General features: G+C 45.7%; 1 protein-coding gene across 3 annotated transcripts in view; it reads left to right on the top strand.

Annotated features, from left to right (window-relative positions):
- Positions 1–22,974, top strand: part of LOC133130183 (A-kinase anchor protein 13) — a 106,769-nt gene that overhangs the window by 52,634 nt on the left and 31,161 nt on the right. For all 3 annotated transcript variants that reach the window (XM_061244514.1, XM_061244515.1, XM_061244516.1), the window contains exons 8-11: positions 889–974; positions 16,884–16,971; positions 20,123–20,226; positions 22,652–22,971. In XM_061244514.1, the coding sequence (XP_061100498.1) occupies positions 889–974; positions 16,884–16,971; positions 20,123–20,226; positions 22,652–22,971 (598 nt within the window). The remainder of the gene's footprint in view (positions 1–888; positions 975–16,883; positions 16,972–20,122; positions 20,227–22,651; positions 22,972–22,974) is intronic.

Below are 22,974 nucleotides of genomic sequence, written 5' to 3' on the forward strand. Positions count from 1 at the left end.
TGCCTGTATTGACTCTGGCGGCTGTGTGAAAAGAGGCCTATGCTCTTCAAGTGTTCCTTGTCTCTGCTGTCCGCCTTTAGCCTGGTCGTGGTCTGTGATTTTAGCCAATGTTCTGATAAGATGCCACAATATTCTTTATTAGTTTTTAGGTTCTGCTCGAAATAGTTAGTATCCATTAGACATTAGTATCCAAAGTATCCATCTCTGTCATTAACACAAAAGCCCATGTTGGGAGGGGATGTTTACACCGTGTATTGTCCAAGTCTCTGTATCCTAGCAACACGTGACCTCAGCAGTTTCTCAGGAAAGTGTACACTTTTCCAGCTATGTTCACTTTCTTTTTTGGATGGGAGACGCTTGGACAGGCTTATATTTTTTCTTATTATTTTTGAACTTCCAGTAATACAAAAGCAGATGCTAAAATAGCTGCACTGGGATTTCCTTAAAAATCTATACACCATGTTATTGGTAGATAAGATGAGGGGTAATTATTCTTATTTTATTAGTTTTCTGCAAAAAAAGAAAATCTCCCTCATTGTTCTTTGTCAGCTTTTATTTATGGCTTCTGTAATCATGAAAATGATATGCAGAACACACACACACACACACACACACACACACATCACTGTGATCGAAAATCAAATTACCTATATTATTTAGATTGATTGATGGACCTGAAGGTATGCAGCTGTCGACAGGAGATGGTGAACCATCCCACCTGCATTAAATTAGATTGATTTACTCCTTTGAGGAAGTAGAGCCCCCTCCGGCTTCAGATTAGCATCAGTGGGTGGTGACTGATATGTGATTGGCAGGGAATCCCAGCTTGATCTGTTGGAGCATGAGTTATGGCACTTCTCTCATGTACTGTATGTTCCCCATGCACAGAGGAAACGGAGGCCCTTCCAGCCAGAGACGTTGTCGATGGTCGGAGAGAATCAGCATCCGGAGAGCCCACAGACACAGGGGACAAGGTAAGATCTGTCTGCTGTCTGCTTTTTGATTTGACTCTGAAAACGGATCTTTGTGCGATGGGCGTGAATATAAATGGTGAACTGTGCCCTGTGTCTGGGTAAAGGTTGAGTCTGATGGGAGTGATTTACAGTCATTTTTGAAGGCTAGTTTGGAAACGGGCTTGCTATGTCCTCGGTCTGTTTTTATAAATCTGCCCTTCAATCGTTATTTGCATTTGAGAAGCCCTCCAGTACATGACGTAGATCTCCAGCCAGAATCTGACCTCAGCAGAGAGGTTAGACCGGCGTGATGTGGGAAAGTGCTCAGCATGTATTTCACCGCGAGATGGAGATGGAAAAAAAAAAAGGATGATATCATAGGTAAAAAAGGGGAGGCGGGGAGGCTGGGAGGCTGGGAGGCTATCTGCCCCTGGCTGGAGCGGAGGTGGAAGTCCCTGATTGACTCCAGCATGCTTCCACGCTGAAAGGGCACCACACTGAGAGCTTTATTGTCTGTCGCCTTCCTGTGGGAGATCCTTTCCTATTCTGTGCCAAGTACCCGGATCCACCCGTGTGAGCATTGCATTACTGACCAATGAGAACTCTCGATGGTGTAAGGTCACTGAAAATCCCCGTCATTTGAGACGGCCTGTAATAATGGGGGCTGTGTCTAGCCTTGGTGGATTATGCAGTCAGTGTTCAAACCAGTGTCTGTGGTGTGAAACAACTTTGGTAACCGTATACCATGGACAGAATATCTTATTGCTCAACTGTTCAGGTGAACTAATTTAGTGTCCATGTCTTTTGGACACAGTTAATTCAACCAAAGGCCTTCTAATTTGAGGACAGGTACTAACACCCTCCATGCAGTACACTACCCCATATATCTATCCGACTCTTTTATTTTGTCATTCCATCTCTCTTATTGCTCGCTGGCAGCCTTAAGACTCATTTAAGGAGTGGATCTGGCATCTGGAGGCTGGGTGTAACTCAAGGATATACGATTTATCTTCACAGGTTAATATCTTTGGCATACAATTCTATGTGGTTAATGTTTTCAGTATCTTTGGCAGCGACAGTCCGATCATATGAGACTGAGTCAGAGTTTGCCTTTTAACAGTTGCTTTATTTTATATGAATAAAGGGTATGTCCACATTTCCACAATCAAAGTAGAGCGATCCATGGCAACTGCGCTTTTGACCCATGTGTTCTGGGCTGTTGTGGGAAAGGAGAGAGTGACATTCTGACCAATGAGGTTAAAGGTGGCCTGGTCAGAGGGTGTAACCAAGCTAAGTTTGTCCTGTCTATCAAAAATAGATCACTTTTTCTGGGCAACACAGTATTCAGACTCAGACAGACCATATGGACTGGCCATTCATGTGGGAGGAGCTTATTTTTATACTGGAATAAGACCTCAGTTTGCCACGAAGGTGAATTGAGACTGTTCTGTTGTGTGCTGTGTGTATTATTGAGGCTCTCTGTATATGTTTCACGCACAACAGTTTCTAGAGTTTGCAGAGAATGTTGCGAAGAACAAAAATACATTAATTGAGCTGTAGTTCTGCGGGCAGATATGAATTGTTAATGAGAGGGGTCAGAGGAGAAGGGCCAGACTGGTCAAAGCTGACAGGAAGTTGACAGTAATGCAAATAACCAAACATTACAACAGTGGTATGCCGAAGAGCTTCTGTGTCAAACCTCTAAGTGGATAGACTACAGCAGAAGACTTAAGTCTAAAAAGTCTATACAGTAAGTCTAAGAAAAGTTCTCACTGAGTGTATTATATAGTATTCTATAGGCCTATTCTGCTGCTCATTTTTAAATTTTCCTGATTAGTTAATATGACCGTGTACCATGACGTGGTGTTCACCACGTACTCACTGTGTTAAGAGCCTGTAATAGCGAAGTCCACTTGTGCACAGTCTTATCTTTTAAGCAGCATGACAAACAGCCATCGTCCTGTTCTCTTGCATGCTGGCCATTTGAAAGCCATTGCATTTGGGATCCTGCCCTTTACTAGGCTCTTAAGATACAATTATCAGCAGTCTAGACCATTCTGCAGACACAATGAACACTACACAGATGCAAAAAAGTAAAAGTAAAAGTTCTAAGTAAAAGGACGCCTCTGAACTTGCGATTATGTTACTTGTTACTGCCTTAGAACCTACTGCATCATGGTGATTGGATTCTCTAAGTGATTGAAAGACAGAAAATGAAGAATAACAAGCATGGGGAAGACACACAGGCAGACATCTTCTCTTCAGTGTGTAGCATCTGGCTGCGTTGTTGCTGAGAGAGCCTACAGACAGGAAACGTACAGCTAAAGTCATATCCCTTGCCACGTCGATGTATGTTGGGCTGTGGCGTGTGGGCGCTACAGACAGTGGGAACAAGGTAGTGCACTGCTCATATTTATGTTCCATCAGAGAAAGACCGCCTTCCTCAGGGGATTTGGCTGTATGAGAATATGGCGATGTTAAAACATTTTCAACTCGCCCCAGAGAACTTGTGTCTGTCCCTGCTATTTTCGACAGGGTAACCCTAAGTGAAAACAATTGTGTTCAGTGTGTTTGCTTAATTTCTGTCTGTATGCCTCGTCATCCTAAAAGTGGTAATCTGCAGCTACCAGTAGAGGGCGATCTATTCCTTCTGTCTCCTGGTGACCTGTTTTGAGTATTGGCATCTAAAGTAGACTTTTCAGTTTGAAAAATAATCTTGAGCATTTAGAAATAATTTTGTTAAGTAGCTGCCTCTGGATATTTTTCATTGTGTGTTGTACACAGCTTAATAATTGCTTACAGAAATGAGCAGGAAAGGAGACATTTTCTCCATTTAAAATTTCCTCTTGGTTCTGGAGGCAGGCAGGGTCTGTGGCCTGGAAAATGATCTTCAAAGACAGACTTGCTCGCTCTGCCAATGTTTTGTCCTGGAATGTCCTCATGCTCCCCCTTGTGTTGTTTTCTGGTATAACACTTTCCAGATGTGTTTCACAGAGTCTCCCGCTCAGCTTCCTCCTCCGTGCTATTGGGGGAAAAACAGGGAGTTACTGTTCAGGATCCAGGACTCCGACAGAGCTATCATTCCCACGTCCCATTTCACTCATTTAAAGCTTTTGTGGCCGGGCATGGCACTCTATGTTGGCACACTGTTTCTCTTTGAAGGTAGTTGAGAAAATAGCCCAGGAGTGGCTTTGTTTAAGATGGAATTGGCTGGCTTTGCAGGTCAGTCATGCCAACATCTGAGGACTTGGCCCTTGTTGACAGGCGGTGTTCTACCCAGAAGGGGATACCAAAGATTGTTCCACATCATGGCAGCTTTAATAACCCTGGGCATTTGTGAGGTGTCTTTAATGGCTCTCAAACCAAAGCGTGCTTGCAGGGGTAAATTTATGACTCTAATTGTTGCATTGTGCATCTGTGCAAGACTTGCATGGTGTGTACGGTTTTGGCTGGGTCTGTGGGTTGGTGCGTGAGTAGCGATTTTATTACCTCCCCTGCAGATTCAGAAATTGGCAGGTGATGCAATAAAAACATAACCAAGTGGGGCGATTGCATAGCAGGAAGTCATGTGACAACTTTTGGAGGCAGCACCAGTTATTATTATTTTAATGCTCTTCAATGTCACGCTTTCACTTGACTAAATGTAGGTGAAGCTGTTTTATTTTACATTTTAAATAAATAAACTGGCTTAGGGAGATCAACTGAACATCACATCTGGACTCAAGTGAATGATGAGTATATTTGTGTTGACACATTTTAGAACTAATCCTATACTGTAGGTATAAAGAGCTTCTGCTATGACATGGTTTGCAGACTCAATGCCACAATGTTTTATTTAACTGTAGATAATATGAGCCTAACAGATGTGACTGTATTTTTTAGACCCAGCGAGGATTTCCATTTGGTGAAGGCATGTAAGGATAAGATGGTCTGACGTCTCTGCTCGATACCCGTATGGCTGTCATAGTGCAGTTACACCAGCTTATTCACATTTACATTACATTATTGGCATTTGGCAGATGCTCTTATCCAGAGCGACGTACAGTTGATTAGACTAAGCAGGAGACAATCCTCCCCTGGAGCAATGCAGGGTTAAGGGGCTGGCTCAAGGGCCCAACGGCTGTGCGGATCTTATTGTGGCTACACCGGGATTCGAACCTCTGACCTTGCGTGTCTCAGTCACGTACCTTAACCACTACGCTAGAGGCCGCCCTACACGGCTGCCCACTCAACCGTTAAGCTGTAATGAAGGCTCGCCAGGTCCATCACTCCCAAGCACACGTCACTTGGCAGGGACAAACTCCAGCATATGCGTCAGTCACAGCCCCCGAATGTCAATACTCTTAAACAGTCAATATTGTACTGCAAAAATTTCACTTAACATAAATATGTACTTGAAAACTGTAGTTAGTGACTGGGTTAATCACTATCTATACCTTGACCCTTGAGAAAAGGGCATTTGTGGTGCCAAAAACTGCAGTTACTTAATGGCAGGCCGGTTTGAGGCTAATTAATAGATTCAATGGAACATCCAAACAAACGCTTTTCCTGGGCTTGACTTTCCCACAGAACCACCCTGTGTGCCCGTTAACAGGTGAGTGACTCATTTCATGCTCTTGCCAGTGCAGGGGGAAGGGAGGTGCCCTGAGAATAACAGAGTGGGTGATGTCACGTGCAGAGGGCAGGGGAGTATGTGTGGTTTTTGGCCTTTGAGGAGGAGGGGTTGTGCGTACGAGAAGAGGCTCCACATCATCGCTGGACGTGGTACACTCGGCCCATTCATGGCTGTTGGGATCAAGCACTCCTGCCCACAATGCAATGCACTATTCTCCCATTCTTTCCCAGCCTGGTGCGATACAGGGATCCCCCCCCCCCCTTGCTACATTCACTGTAACATCTGACATCTTTGTGTTCAATGCTTTTTTACTGTAAAGACTGCATGCTCAAAATGAACATCGGTTTATACTATAGATTAGTCAACATTTTATGTAGTTTTCTTTCCCCAATACCTTAAATAGTAATTGGTAAATCAGAAATGCTTCCTTCGGAGTAATCGGCTCTCATTTTTGGCCTTATTATTTGACAATATTATGAGAAATATTAAAGTAACATAGCCTTACTATCTCAAAGAAAGTTAGTTAAGTGCATCGTGCATTAATAGGTGGACATAGCCATAGCTAATGAAATGACTGTCACTGGGACAGGAGGCGTATTTGGAGATCTCCTGTGTGTCTGGTGGGTGGAAATAGAAGTGATCTCTTTGTTAGCGCTGGCTTGTGAAGCCGGGGAAATGTGGAAGTGTTTACTCAGGGAGGGGTCGGGGGGGACTGAAAGCAGGAAACCATGTGGCAGTGTATGTGCGCGCTTGTGCGCATAAGTGTGTGCGCGTGCGTGTTGCGCGCGTGTGTGCACATAAGCGTGTGCGCGTGTGTGTGCCTGTCTGTGCGTGTGTGTATGCGCATCTGTCTGTCTGTCTGCCTGTCTGCCTGTCTGCTGTGGTTGTTTTTTTAAAACTTTTTTTATCTGATTTTGTGTGTGCGTGTGCGCATCTTTCCGTCTGTCTGCTGTGGTTATTTTTTGGGGGGGGATTTTTGACTACTTTTATCTGTGTGTGTGTGTGTGTGTGTGTGTGTGTGTGTGTGTGTGTGTGTGTGTGTATTATGTGAATATATGGGATAATGAAGGCAGATTGAGCACTGCAGTCAGCTTGTCAGAACGCCAGAACACACAGCAGAACAGTTCACAGCTTTGGGGGTTTATTAGCGTGGAAAGAAAAAGTCATTCTCCCTGGAAAATCATGTTACATGCTAAAGGTTAATGGGTTTCACTCCACAAGAGCAGGAAACATCACCCAACTGCCTTTTATTAGCATTTTACCTCTCTGAGCTCACATGTGTATGATGTCAATCCTTTGGTGCACAATGTTTCTGAAACTTTTGCCTCTGCATTAATTGACCAAGCTAATATTTTTTGCAGAATAGTTTCAATGTTTTTATATTGTTCTCTTAAACAGAATTTGTTGATTTGCCATGTTCTCTGTGATGAGACCAGCCATACCTATTTGGCTGGGCTTCTGGTTTTCCAATTTTAAGCTGCCTTCCACTTAAAAATTATTATTAGGGAGACCTCTGTAGATGTCCATGGTACCAGCAGTTTGAGATCGTTTATTATTTAACACATCTTTTTATCGGTTTAATCTTCTTGGGAAGCCTAATCAAAGCGAAAGCAATGACAATGTCTTCTCTGAAATGGGAAATGGCTGCCTCTCATCGACGCGTGTATCTCCTTCCTTCTCTGGGAATGACGATTGGCGTGCTGCAGCGATTAGGCCGCTGTTGTCACTCGCCGAGCATCACCACTGCCCTCATCACGCGCATCACTGCCTTATCAGCCTGTCCCAGTGGAGGGACTCTTCCTGCTGCTCAGGAACTGAGCTCATCGCTGTGATTCAACGGAGAGGGAGAGAGAGGGAGGGAGCGGGAGCAAAAGAGAGACAGAGGGAGAGAGAGAGGGGGCGAGGGAGGGGGGGAGAGAGAGAGAGGGAGCAAAAGAGGGAGAGGGAGAGACTGAGCAAAAGAGGGAGAGGGAGAGGTGATGGGAGGGAACGTATGAGGGAAGAGGGCGGGGGAGCAAGCGGAGGGGCTGGTTCTCTGCACAGATGTGAACGATTGGGAGCCTCTCAGTTTTCCCAAGCCTTCTGCGAGGACTGAACTGGTCAGGGCTTCATGTCGGAATCTAGCGCCTTTCTCCTGAAAACCAGCAGCTTTCATTGGAAAAGATGTACGAGAGACACAAGCGGAGGTACAGCCTGTGCGCCAAAGGAGAGAGGGCGGTGAACGTGGTTCTGATAAAGGTACGAGACGGTCCCTTCTTTACCACGGTCTGCATGGACCGTTTGTCCAGGTCTTCCAGGGTTTGTTTTCCTTCGTTTTTCATTGAGCGGAAAACATGCCTACCCCAGTTCATGCAGGAAGCCTTGAAGGAATTGTCTAAGGAGTGTAGGAATCTCATCTCCTACTTTTTAAAATTGTCTTTGCTTCTACTTTCTCCATTGAAATGATGACATTTACAAGAACTATGATATGAAATTTGGCATGTAGGTTTTATGCTTTTGCAAAAGCTTGCATGTGGGGTTTTTCTTCCTCTTATTTTCAACAGCCTTTGGTTGGGAGCATCTAGCATTTTTAGGTGAGCACACGGTCTGAACCGTGGAGTGTGCTGTCAGGGTGGAGTTTGTTATGGGGTCTGAACCGTGGAGTGTGCTGTAAGGGTGGAGTTTGTTATGGGGTCTGAACCGTGGAGTGTGCTGTAAGGGTGGAGTTTGTTATGGGGTCTGAACAGTGGAGTGTGCTGTAAGGGTGGAGTTTGTTATGGGGTCTGAACCGTGGAGTGTGCTGTAAGGGTGGAGTTTGTTATGGGGTCTGAACCGTGGAGTGTGCTGTAAGGGTGGAGTTTGTTATGGGGTCTGAACCGTGGAGTGCGCTGTAAGGGTGGAGTTTGTTATGGGGTCTGAACCGTGGAGTGTGCTGTAAGGGTGGAGTTTGTTATGGGGTCTGTAATGGGGGCCTGTCGATCAGAACCCATGAACCGTTATACTTCACATAAGTTGATTTTGGTTGAGGTTTCGTCCTGACAAGTCTGGGGTTCTCTTTGAAGCTTTGTTGTTAGCGATTCTGTTCCATTGCCACATGCATGCTTGAGGTGCGTTTCATTCCCTTGCTGATTTTCTTTGATTTCCTCCCAGTGTTGTGCACTACAGACAGAGCTGGCCTTGTTGTAAGCTACTGCCTGCAACCCTCGAAAATGTGGGTAAACACTGTCAGTTATGACCGCCATTTTGATAATGGCATGATAAGCCTTGTGAATACATTGTATTTGACACCCGTTTCATATCCTTACCATTTTTTGATTGCACCAACATGGCTCCCAGTGCTCCACTCTACAGAGCCAGCATTGTAGTGCTGGCTGGACTGTAGCAAATGTGGCTAAACACTGTCAGTTTCAACCTCTCTGTAGATAGTGACATGATAAGAGTCTAATACGCACAGTAGAGCCATTATGAGTACCCACTACTGTCATACTGTACAAATGTGTTCAGGGAGAGAGGGAATGCTATGGTAGATATGCGAGGTGTTTGACGGACTAGCTGGACAAATCACAACTGGTGTGTGCACATCACTCTTTTTTTTTTTTTTCAAATGGCTCCGTTTCTCCGTTTCTCTTCTGCCCAGTGCTGGGCTTCCTTTCATTCCGTGCGGTGTGTTGGAATGGCAGAAGAATGCCAGTGACTGGTGCATGTATATTTAGCGGTCTGTTCTCAACGGCAACAACCAGACAGGGCGAGCGCATTCTGAAGGAATAGCTGCTTCATTAGGAGTGCCCGATAAGGGGCGGGCACTTTCGGACTTCGTGTTGTATCTCCCCACTTGGAGTGACGGGCGCTGCATTGGCATCCCACCACCGTGGCCCTGCACTCCGTCACACGTCCCAGTCCGTGGATGCGAGAACAGGAGTGGGACACTTGAGGGTTAAAGTAAACCCTGCTCTCATAGTGAGCTTGGCTGAAAGATCCCCTGCTTTGTAGACTTGCTGTGTTTGACTGGGAGATTGCTTGGAGCATAGCTTCATCTCCTCGGTGCATAACTTCAACAACTGCTTCTGTTGGTGTTGGCTGAGGTGACTTTGAGATTGTGAAAAGCACTGTATAAATGCAGTCCATTTCTGTCTTAAGGCCTGTTCCCACTGAGAAGGGTAGCGATAACTATATCAATAATAACTGTGCTGTGTAATGTGTCCAAACCAGAGAGCATTTTATTGTTTTACACACTTGCCAGTCAATAAAGCGCTGCTTTGGAAGGGCACTGAAAGTGCACAGCCCTGATTGTTTAGGCTTTACAGTATTATCGCTGGAGAGACCCGGAGTGACTGTCCTTATCCAAGCTCATTCGCACTTATCGCCATGGCCGAGCTACTTTTCTTTCTTTTATTTGAATTTGAATTATTTGTGTTATGGCAAAGTAACTGGTCCTGGTGGAAAAGGGCTTGAACTGCAGAAGATTGTGTGGAAGTGGTCCTGCAGTCTGCAGGGCCCCGGAGAGGGTGGCGAAGAGCGGGATGTGTTCGGTGGAGGTCTGGGAAAAGGAGCTCTCTCCTCCTAACGGTTTCCTCTGGCTCCCAGCCTGGCCACTTGGATGGAAATGGGCGGGCAGCCAAGTGACTTCATAACGCAGCGCGCCTTTGAAATCTCCATTCTCACACTCGTACCCGAGCTCGAGGAACTGCTGTCTTTCAAGCCAAGAAAACAAACATTTCTAAAATGGTTTCTGAGGCCCTAGCAACCGCAAACACGGTTCTGGACGGCAACATCTATTTATGGAGTTCTTATTAATTGATCCATCTGTCTTCATTGTTGGGCAGTTGTTTTGTGTGTCTGCCTGTCTACCGAACCACTTAACCGTGGATCTCTCCAAGTTCTTCCCCCTTCCTCTGAGTCAGGCCAGCTATTCTAAATGTGCCGGGCTATGACCGCTTATTTTTAAACCATATGTGTTTTTATTGGGAACATTCTTGAATATCGGGCTTCTCTTCCTGCCCACCGGCATCCGGTTTTCGCTGCAGTCCCAGGATTTCTGCTGTCGCTGTGGTTGAAGGTGAAGAGCTCTGTGCTGTACCGTCCAAACATGGCAGTCATCTCACCTGCGGTCTGCTGAGCACAGTCCTGGTGTGCCCTGGGGAATTGTGGGATGATCAAGTCAGAGGAGCCATTCAGCCAGTCAGGAGGGACATTGGAATTATGAAATAAGGCATCTGTGTCCTCCTTGATCCTACACTGCAAATAATGACTTAACAAGCATTTTAGTCTTGTAAGAAGACTGCAGATCTTAATGTTTGCCTGACAAGTGACATTTTCTCACCCCATTGGAAATATTTTTATCGTATTTAGCAAAAAAGTTCAAATACTAAAGTATTTGTTGAGATTGACTTACTGTATGTTTTTGGTTTTGCAGTGTGACATTCACTAAGCTGCAAGGTCTTGAAGTCATTTTGATTTCTCATATTTATTTATTTATTGAATTTAGATATTGCATATTGGGAGAAGTTTGTAGACTGGGGTGACAGCTGTGAAAACATTTCTGCTGTACACATGTTCTTTCTAATGTCATGAAGTATTAGTCAGCAAACACAGCATGGACACCTTGGACTATGACACAGCTCATTTCAAATTCAACTCACTGGAAACCCTGAGGTTATGTAAACGGTAGAACAACAAAAATGGCAGCAATTATATAAAGGTATTATTGCCATTGTATGGTAAAAGTTGTAGCACAATAAGTGAGCCAAATAATTTCACTTGTTTAAATGTTTTTCAGTATGGCTGCCATGCCACATGAACAAAATTTCACTTGTTTAAATGTTTTTCAGTATGGCTGCCATGCCACATGAACAATAATATTTTAATACAAAGAGATGGCAGATTATGGACTTGTCTGCAGGATTAGAAAATAACAGGCCAAGAGAAATGTGCCATGAATTTAGTTTTATACTGTATAATAATATTAATAAATGTATAAATGCATTTAAGATTGAGTGTGAATTTTAGCATTCAGATCATGCGTTTCTGCTTTGTGTGCTTTATTCATCAAGAGGTGTAGGCTAATTCATCAAGAGGTTTCCAAAAAAATGTATCACATATTCCCCCATCAAATTTAATTCACTTTACTTCAGCGCAACGGGTTTGGTTTGCCATAGTTTGGTTTGTCTCTGATCTTAAGTGTAAGATGGCTGGATGCCAGCCTGACAATTCCCAGATGTTTATGTGGGAAAGACACCAATCTCTCAGGTGTGTGTGTGTGTTTGCGTGTAGGTGTGTGTTTGCACATGTGTGTGGGTGGTGTACAGGTGTTGATAGCACATCGCCAGTAACGTGTCCTCCGCATCGCCGGCCATCTTGGCTCCAGACGCACACGCTGTCCTCCAGCTTCCACAGAGAAACCTCCCTCTGTTTATGCTGGATTCGGGTGTGTAGTGTGTAGGTCTGTTCATGTGGTGTCCTCTGGAATGGCTGAAGCTCTTTTATCATCAACATGTTTGTACTAGGGCATTGGGGGCTGTTTGATATTTGTGCGGCTTGCAGTGGGAACGGGCACAGAAGTGTGTGTGTGTGTGTGTGTGTGTGTGTGTGTGTGTGTGTGTGTGTGTGCGTGCGTGCGTGCGTGCGTGCGTGCGTGCGTGCGTGCGTGCGTGCGTGCGTGCGTGCGTGCGTGCGTGCGTGCGTGCGTGCGTGCGTGCGTGCGTGCGTGCGTGCGTGCGTGCGTGCGTGCGTGCGTGCGTGCGTGCGTGCGTGCGTGCGTGCGTGCGTGCGTGCGTGCGTGCGTGCGTGCGTGCGTGCGTGCGTGCGTGCGTGCGTGCGTGCGTGCGTGCGTGCGTGCGTGCGTGCGTGCGTGCGTGCGTGCGTGCGTGCGTGCGTGCGTGCGTGCGTGCGTGCGTGCGTGCGTGCGTGCGTGCGTGCGTGCGTGCGTGCGTGCGTGCGTGCGTGCGTGCGTGCGTGCGTGCGTGCGTGCGTGCGTGCGTGCGTGCGTGCGTGCGTGCGTGCGTGCGTGCGTGCGTGCGTGCGTGCGTGCGTGCGTGCGTGCGTGCGTGCGTGCGTGCGTGCGTGCGTGCGTGCGTGCGTGCGTGCGTGCGTGCGTGCGTGCGTGCGTGCGTGCGTGCGTGTGTGTGTGTGTTTCTGGGGAATCTACCCACTATCCGACCGGGGCCCAGGGCTTCACTCGAGGACAACAGAGCTCAGTGTTTCTGCTCTGGCCAGCAGTGCTTGGGGCAGACAGAGCGTGCTCAGTGCACAGCAGTGGGAAGGAGGGCTGGTCAATGGGGCGTTGTGTATTGTTAATTGCTCTTAAACTGTACAGGGCCCTCTGTTCAGACCCTCCAGGGGTGTAAAGACAATTAAGCATAGGCTGGGAGAAATATTAACTGCTCTCACGTGCAGAGGAACAGATCTGGAGTGATATCCTCAGAACAACATGCACATTTGACCCCCAACATGCATACATACATACAGGCACGCACACAGGCACGCACACAGGCACGCACACAGGCACGCACACACACTCTCGCAATGCACCAATTGTAAGTTCTTATATGACCTTGAATGGGCTACAGTTTATTTTTTCATTGTATATTATCCGTAAAACTGAATAATGAATTCAACATAAGCCTTTTTTATAGCTGTCCCATTTGCCATGGACATTTGCTAAAGCACAAATTAAGTGGTTTTCCACTATTTTAAATGGTTATTTGATACAAATGGTTTCCATTTGTAAGATGTAATATTCAGGTGAGCACACGTACGACATACTACACACACACACACACACACACCCACACACGCATATTTACGCACACTTGCACAGCTATCTTACATCTTTTCATTTTTTTAATATTTATCAGTATACACATATTGAGTGTTCCAGATTTTTGCAGCATATTCATTTTGATTGTTCAGATATAGTGGCATCATAATATCACAATTATCATATGTGATATAATTTCTTTTTCAAGGATTTAGAATGTTCTTCTTTGTTATTGTTCTTATTCTTGTTTCAGTTTGCGTTTGTGGGTCTAAAATATAAAAAATCTATTTGAAGGAATGTATCTTTCCTTCTTAAAAATTAGGTCCTGATATTTTTGCCTCTACTTCTGTCATTAAAAAAAATGTGTAGCATAGAAGTAGACCAAGAATTCTTCTATAAGAAGAAATAACAAAAAAAAAAATGTTTATTCATTACCAATCGGTAAAGAGCTAACCGTACATTATTGAGGAACGTATAGGTTGGTGTTGAATGTCAGAGTGCACCTGAACAGAACTGTGTCCAGCTCAGGCAGTAACTCTGCAGTCTGGATGGTACGTTATTAGTTGGCAGCAAATCGAATCAGAGCTCTTTCTCTGAGGAGCCCCAGGCTGCCCATAATTATCCCATTTCCTGTATGTGAGCAATTTGTGGATTATTGAGCTCTGCAGAGAAGTCTATGTATGGACGTGATGCGTGCACACACACACACACACACACACACACACACACACACACACACACACACACAAATGCACATGCACAGACACACACATAGAATATGGGCACACACGCGCACACACACACACACACGGGCACACACGTACACTAAAGCATACACGTATGCACACGCACAGACACACGCATAGAGTACGGGCACACACACATACACACACACAAAGACATGCACACACACACACACAAGCACACACACACACACATAGAGTATGGGCACACACAATCAGACAGACATAAAAGCAGAAACTCATACAGTTTCACCCTGAGACGGTTCATGGGGACCTTGCATACTGTTTGCGGTGGAGGTGAGATCAAATGCTTGCGCTTTGGGGATGTTCATGGTTAGTTTCATTGACAGAAGCTGGCATTTGTTTGTGGTGAGAGAGATCACAGCTGCCTTTAGCTGAGAGGGAACTGAAAATAATGCAGGGGTACACACGCACACGCGCGCATATACTCATTAATCACATCCACATGAATACAGATCGACTACTGAAGACTGTTTATATGGTTTTTCACACAAGATTGGTCTTCAACTTATACACACAAACGCACATTTGGGCTCAGAAAATGTATAATTTAATTTATATCTAATTCTAATTCTGATATCAGAAAATGCCAAAAACCACACTCCATAACATATTTAATTTTATTTCTCCTCCAGATTTGCACACGGTATTTGGAGGTACATCTGGGACACAGTCAGTCCTTGGCATGTGGTCTCTGTATATTTTACACAGAAATCTCTCTCTCTGGAATCTGACTGGTCCCAATTATGTCAAGGGTGTTTTTGTTGTTTCTGCTCTGAGCTGAAAATTGCATCTGGAATTGTGTTTGGGTATCACTTAAATTGCCTTGACGATATCTTCCAAGCCCATGTAGACTGCATTTTTATGATGCATGGCATTGAATGAAAAACCAAATGGAAAAAAAAAAATATATATATGTTCATGGCAGTGATACAATAGTAATTTTGTGATGGTTTTGTGATTTAATTTCTAATTTTAAATCACAATCTTTCCAGTCCTTTATTACATTTATAGATTTCTGAATTGTGTTAAACACAAGAACAACCAACCACTTTTTGTTTTGGAGCCTTTTACAAACAGTCCGCATGTCCATCATATCTTGCGGCACCAGCCTTGTGTAGGTGTCCAATGTTTTGATCGTTGAAAAGAGAAGATTAACACATTTGTAGTGGTCTGAGCAGATTAACTGTAGCTTTACCAAGCTCATTGCTGTTGAATGTTTTCCTAAGACATTAAGGCTCATTATTTCCCAATGCTGCCTTTGTTTGCCTGTGAAAGATGGGTATCAGCGGCGCAGTGTGGCAGTATTTGAGGGGCTGGCTTGGCAGGGCCATTGTGATGGAGCAGAGGGGCATAAGGGAGCCTTGTTGGCCTTTTGTCACCAGGCCGCATCTGCGTAGGATCCCTTGGAGCGTGCGGACACAGAGGCCTCCGAATGGGCCCACGGCCGCCGGGGACACTGAGCCTGTGTCTGTCCCCACCGGGGGCGGAACAATGGCGGCCTGTCTCCGGGCAGAAACGCGGACGCGAGGGGAATGCCGGAAAGGGGCAGAGCCGCGCCGCCGCGGGGCCGCTGTCCCGGCGCTGGAGGTCGCGCGGCGTAGGAGGAGCGCCTCTCGCTGAGGCTGGGTCATGTGACCCTGCGCTCCACAGCCAGAACGCAGGCACACTTCTGTTGTGGGGTGCTGTTGGAAGTGCACATCTAAAATGGCGAATGCACAAACTCACCCATCAGCTCCAGCGCTTAATAAACCTTTCTTTACCAATTTGGACTCTATCGTGTGCTCCCTCACGGTGGATGAATATCAGGAAAACATATATTTATATATACTTATAAGAATATAAGAACATTAATTTCCATATACTTATCTCCTATAAGTCAAGACCCATGTTAGAAGGCCGTGTTTCACACCCCTATTAGAGCAGCTGTAATGTTAGGCCTCCTATTGCCGTTAGCTTCCCCCTTTTAGCTGTGGTTGATATATTTTTCAGGGCTCTACTGGAGTGTGAGCGGGTGCATTTTTCACCCGTTTGCTTGTTATTCTTAGGGATATGTAGCACCCCAAGCACTTACAGCATGTTTCCAGAGCCTGTGTGAGGCTGGGTCCCCCACACTTCTCTTGTGCTAACGTCAATCACTCCTGATGTTTACATGCCGACTCAAGCCTTCCTCTGAAATTCGACACGCACGCGGGGAGTGGAAAGTCCTGTCATGAGAGCGACTGTGTGCGATCCCTCAGCCGAAGGGATGGTGTCTTATATGTTTTTGGAAACTCTTAAATATCTGCAATTTTTTCCCTCTTTTCATGTGCAACATGGATTTTTGTGGTAGGCGAACATATTGAATTTCTCCAAACCAAAAACTGTTATACTAAAATTAAAATAATAATAAGTGTGTCCAAAATATCACATACTACTGCTGTAATATTGCAATAATTACAATCATCATCTACATTTGAACTGCAGTTATTTTTTTGTAAGACTATAAACCTTCTGTTACAGACTGAAAAAGGATTTGCGGTTTGGTTTGTCTTGACCTGATGAAAAACAAGACAAACAAACAAAAAAAAAAAACATGACAAGCTTTTCATTTTGTTACACACCTGGGTTGTGGAACCTGTATGTGGGAAACAGAGTCTTTATCCTCTCTGGTGTTGAAATATGTAAATGGGAGCAATTTTGTGTTTAACCTGTCTACTTAACATGTAATCCTCTCATCTGTCACTGTGGAGCATTGCGAACGAGTTGCTCAGAGCTTGATGAGACGTGGTCAGACGCTGCAGTCTAAAAGTGGCTGTTCCTCTTTCTGTTTTCAGATCAACAGGGAGAAGGACACGTTCTACTCCATCGACCCCTGCGGAGCTCCAAATCTTCTGGAGCAGAAACCCATTCCAGAGTGCCCTGGTAAGACCACAAATGAGATTAAATATGCATAATAACAACTGAAGGTTGTGCTGTAATGTGTGTGGGTGTCAGTTTGTGTGAGATTATTAATTGTGTGATATATTTGTGGCATCTATATAATCATAAGCTCTCAAAATGCAGAATATCATTCAGATCGACTGAAAAACTGTATGAAGAACATTTTATTGTGCGTGTTTGTTCTGATAACTGAAAATAATTAGGGTTATTGTTTGGGTCATTGTTTCTTTGCTTGCTTTTGCTTCTACATCGTCTTTTTTTTCCCCCCGCCTCGTTCTGAAACGGTTAAAGGTGAGCTTAGATGAAAGGGCTGCTCTTGGATTGCTGGTGATGGCGATTGTCAGTAATGTGCTAATCGGTTGAAGGCGAGGAAATGGCTTTCCATGGCTTTGTGTCACTCAGCGAGGTCAGTTGAATCGGGGAGTTCCGATCTCCAAGAGCAGAAAAGGCGAAGGGAGGACAAAGGAGGCATTTGTGCGTGCTCCTCCCGGGATCTGAGAGGAGTGAGTGCCAGGGCAGGGCTCCGTGGCAGAGGGATTTAAAATCGGCGGAGAAGGCGCGTGATGCCAAGTCCCAGCGCGGTTTGAATGATGCCCGTGTCTGAGGTCTCTTTCTGAGGCAGCTGGGAAGGCCTGCTCATGCTTTGAAGTGAGGAAGTGTCCCCCCTGCCGTTGGCTCCAGCAGAATCTTTCTTATTTGCTGCATTGCTGGCCTTTTCTATGGATGCGTTTTACTTTGCTTATGAAGCATTTACATGCTTCTATTGTCTTTTCATATTTATTGTAAAAAAAATAATTAAAAAAATACTAATACTTTTTTTTTTATGGATGACATTTTGCCTGTTGTTTTCTTGAATTTGCAAAGTGCAGCCAGTTGGGTTAGCGCATTATAAAACGCGTTGTTACGCATTGCAGCACACCATACAAATTGGCAACCAGATTTCATGAAGATTGTCTTGCTTATAGGTTGCATAAATTCAGACAAAAAGAAGGACCTTGCAAGGGTAAACATTGTGTGTGAAACAGAGGGAAGAGCTTTCTGGTTATCACTCAAGTATTTATAAAGAAAAACCTGGCTAAAGACCCAGCAAAGCGCTAGACCTAGTTAACCAGAGCACATTTGGGGTGGGTAGCTGTGCTCTTACCTGGAGCTGCTGTTCTGGGAATGATGAAAACAAGCTTGGCTGACAGCAGTAAGGCCCCCTCCCTGTTTCCAGTAGCTGATGTTTGAGCAGAGTGTTTGTGACAGGTTTATGCTGACCAGTCAGGATGCAGGGAAGGGGAAAGGGGAGGGGACATGGGCAGTCATGCCGTTGTACAGTGGGACCTCCCAGCAAGCCCACCAGCTGTGTGGGGTGTGATGGCTGCCAGAGGTCACAGTCCCCTGGCAGTTTTCAGCCACCGGTGTGACCTACAGGGGTTCTAGTCATTCCCCGTCATCGCACTGTGACCTGTGAGCAATCGTCACACACACACACAAGAGCCAAGGAGGGACACCGTTAAAGAGGGAGGGCGAGAGAGAGGGAGAGAAAAGGCTTGGGAAATACTGTGGACCTTTTAGTCACTTTCATGTTTTTTTTACTCATTTAAGAAGATGCTGTCACATTCCATTAATAAACTACTTCTCTCATTAACAAGTCAAGTTAAACCCTTTGCCTGGGGGTGATTTCATTCTCGGTTTCAACTTCCAATTAGTCCCTTGTAGATCCCTTTTCTAGAAACCACATCAGCATGTAGCCTTCTCTTGCCAAACTGAACTGCTGAAGCTAAGCAGGGCTGTGCTTGGTTTTTATCTCGTGTTTTATTGTGAGACCACATAGGAGTGAGGTTCCTCCTGGTCATAGGGTTTGTAGTCCAGTAGGAGGCAGTCCTCTCTCCTCCTAATGGGGGCTGTGTGGGGCTGAAGGTCTTTCAGAGCAGATGTTAAACCGGGTCCATGACACTTTTTAGAATAAAATGAGCTCCAACCCCGGTATCCTGATTTAATTCCTTCAAAACTGGCGTACATGAAACTTCCCCTGTGCATGTGATTGACTGCAGGATCCCCGAATGGTAACTGATTTGCCTATAAAATAATAAAATGTAAAAACTATTTCTATTCATGTTTAGTTTTGTAATTTGAACTGCAGAATGTACCTTGGTACACTTAAAGTCAAGCTGCATTAAAAAAGGACATTTGTAACCTTGTAAAAAGCAGGTAAAATCATCAAAAATCATCCAACATCCAACCAGCTGAATGGAAACCAGTTTCATGTTTTCTGCCACAGCTGGGTAGCCAAGCCTAAGATGTTCCAATGTCTTCCGCTCAACTGAAATGGCGGTTTGTGTTTGGTGGAAATGCTTTGCCCGGTCACAGCCCTGTCTCAGAGGGGAGTGTGTCATCAGCCTGTCCCATGTGACTGCTGCCGGTTCCCATGGCCCCGTCCGTGTTTTTGTCAGGCTGAATAATGGCTCCACTGTGTCACACGGGCGGAAAAAGCACGCAGCCCCTGAGGAAATGAGGAGCTTCCTGCCCAATGACAGAAGGAAATCTATGAATTAAAAAAACGATCATCCACTCTGCAAACGTAGCTTAGCATCCTGTCCAAGTGGATCGCAGCAGGAGAGCCACTGGGTTTTTTTTTTTTTGGTAGATTTTGTGCGTCCATTATGAGTTTATTATACGGTTTCACATATGGGTGCGTGTGTGTATGCATGCATTTTGTGCAGATCTATACTTGTGCGCATAAAAAAGCATGTGGGTGAGTGGGTGAAGCTTTGCCTATGGAAGTTGTTTGATCCCGTGTTTGAATTTGCCTCGTGCCTACTCAGATTTTATTGAATGTTTTTTGTGGTTATGTTTGTACCATCTTGCCATGTTTGCCTGTGCCAAATTGTTTGTATATGCATATTTATGCTTGTTTATGCACAAGTGTGATTGCATGCTTGTGTGTGTGCTTGTATGCATGTGTACAATATACTGTATATATATTTTGTTTATTCATTATGCGTGTGTTTATGTTGGTTTTTCTTATTCTTGTCTATATTTGTTATACACAGTTTGCATGTGTGTTTGCTTGTGTGTGTGTGTGTCCTGTTTACATGGGTGTTTGTCTACATTTGTCCTCTGACACCCTCATTTTTTTTTGTCCCAGAATTCCCTTTGTCTCCGACCGCTGGCAGATCCGTGTCCAGCACCCTGAGTGACGCCGATGGCTTCTTCATCGCGGACACGGGCGAGGACAGCGTGTTCAGGAAGGTGAGGAAAGTGTGTTCAGGAAGGCGAGGACAGCATGTTCAGGAAGGTGAGGACAGTGCGTTCAGGAAGGTGAGGACAGTGCGTTCAGGAAGGTGAGGACAGCGTGTTCAGGAAGGTGTGGACAGCGTGTTCAGGAAGGTGAGGACAGCGTGTTCAGGAAGGTGAGGAAAGTGTGTTCAGGAAGGCGAGGACAGCGTGTTCAGGAAGGTGAGGAAAGTGTGTTCAGGAATGTGAGGACAGTGTGTTCAGGAAGGTGAGGACAGCGTGTTCAGGAAGGTGAGGACAGCATGTTCAGGAAGGTGAGGACAGCGTGTTCAGGAAGGTGAGGACAGCGTGTTCAGGAAGGTGAGGACAGCATGTTCTGAGCAGAACGCCAAGAAGCGGCCGCTTCCACCAGAAGTTAACGTCTGTGCCATGGTAGTTTTTCTCCTGGGGAATGTGGTTTCTGGTTATGGACGCAGACACTAAAACACTTTGAATGATGTGAATTGGACCAATAGTGATAGAGATGACACACAACTGCACAATGTCCCTGTGTTTGTGCTCACGATGGTCCAAACACCACCGTAAAAGCCTTCCCGGTGCACTCTCAGTAGTAACAGCTGCCCCACCACACTGCCACAGGGGAGCACCATTACCATGTCAGTGTATGCTGAAATGGATCGGGTATGTGACTCGTACCAAGTTTTCATGAAAACTGAAGGAATTAGACTTTACACACACACACACACACACACACACACACACACACAAAGCTGATCAGAAAAAAAAAATTTGTTAATCGTCATGAAAGTTGTACTGTTCGGAACATCGTCAGCCAACTTGGTGTTGAGAACACAGTGAGTTTACGTTACCCTTGCTGTGAGGAAAAAAAAAAAAACAAGAATAAAAAAGAAAAAAAGAAAGAACATACACAGAATATAGTAGGTAGAGGAATAAGAAGACCATAACATAACATAACACGCTGAGAGGACCAGCAGCCCAGCCTCCTGCTCCAGGCCAGGGAGTGGCGGTCCGCTCTGCCGAGTCGTGCTGCTGATGTCATGTGACGTCAGTCGTCACTCTAAGGGGATTTTGGGCAAGCGCGCTAATCATGACCTCACCCCCTGGCCCCCTCCCCCTCACCCCTCACACACATTTAATGGAAGTCATTTCTGGGGCACATGAATGGGAACCTTTCATCCCTGTGTCCCAAACAAACCCCCCTGTATGTCCCCTGCTCCCATCCCAGTCACTCGCGCCAGTCCCAGCTGCACTTTCTGCCAAAGAGCTAGATCCTTTCCTCCACATTAACAAAGTGCTAATCTTCATTCACTGCTCAGTCTTTTTACAAACCCACATCAAACTCTTCTCCTCAAAGCTGTCCCAGTGTAGTACGAATGCTTGGTCAGAATGCTTAATGCAACCAACAGTCTTTCCTCACTCTGATGTCCTTCCGGTTTTGGAAATCGGTGTCTTTAGCATAGACGGCAATAGTGGTCATCAAGCAGGTTAAATGTTTCATACCTTTTCAGACAACGTTTGGTTAGGTGTTTTTTCACGCCGAGGACGTGTTAGCTGTGAAATGTTGAGTCTTGCATGACCTCACGCTGAGTCATTTATTCTGGAAGTGTTGTTCCAGGCCCCGGTCCTCATAAAGTTGAGTGCGGCAATTATCTCCCAGCCACCGCATCCGTTACCCGCTCGCCGCTGTCTGGGCTTGGCGCTCGTTCACAATGGTCAAACTAATGATACGCTGTTTAAATGAAATGATCTAGTCCCACTCCCATCTCTAATTTCACAAAGGGAGCAATTTCTGCAGTTACGTAACGTCACAGGGCTGGAAAGGCCATTTCAGCATGTCGTGCGGGATTAGTCCTCCGGCCACAGGCAGAGTTGCAGCTAGCTCACACGGGTGTGATCTCACATGTCCTCTTACTGGGCTAAACTGGCCCGCCCTTCCTCAGCTGGGAGCCAGGGCGTAGTGCGCTGACCTCCTTAAAGGATCCAGGTATTTATTCGCAGGTCATGTGGACGCATTAGCACTGACATGACTTAATAAGAGGAGACAAGAGCGCGTTTGCAGCAGCACTAGCATCAGCATTTGTGTAATGTAAAAACGAAATCTAATACCAGCAATACATTAACAATTCCAAAGACAGAACAGCATTATTGCATACTATATTAACCAACACTAAACTTAATGTTGACATATAAAATGAATGGGAACAAAATGGAGGCCGACTAAAGTCTACTAAAATCGACTAAAAATAAAAGCCATCATTAGTGTGTTATCATTACAAAGTGAGAAACGAATAGCTTGAAAATGTTCATGCATCATAATTACTATTAACATGAAATGAATGAATGCGTAAATAGGGCACTTTATGTGGACGTGTTGGCAGTCTGGGCTCAGTGGGTCTACGTCTCTGCTCTCGCTCCCCAGGCAGAGGAGCCAGTGACGGGGGACAGCACCAGCGAGGTGTCCGTGTCCTGTTCCTCCACGGACGACACTGCCAGCCTGGGCCCGCCCAGCTGCACCCCCGACAGCTGCGTGGAGGCAGGCCGGAGGTGGAGCGCCGAGGAGGCGCGGCCGCTGGGCGCTGCAGGAGGGGGGGAGGCCGAGGAGGAGAAGGACCGGCTGACGGAGGTGCCTGTGCGCTCCGGCCTCCTCCGCTCCTCCGGTCGGTCCCTCTCTCCGTTCCGCAGACACAGCTGGGGTCCGGGCAAGAACCCCGCGGGAGAGGCCGAGATGAACCAACGCAGGTG

This window comes from Conger conger, chromosome 6, assembly GCF_963514075.1.
Source record: "Conger conger chromosome 6, fConCon1.1, whole genome shotgun sequence".
Classification (NCBI taxonomy): domain Eukaryota; kingdom Metazoa; phylum Chordata; class Actinopteri; order Anguilliformes; family Congridae; genus Conger; species Conger conger.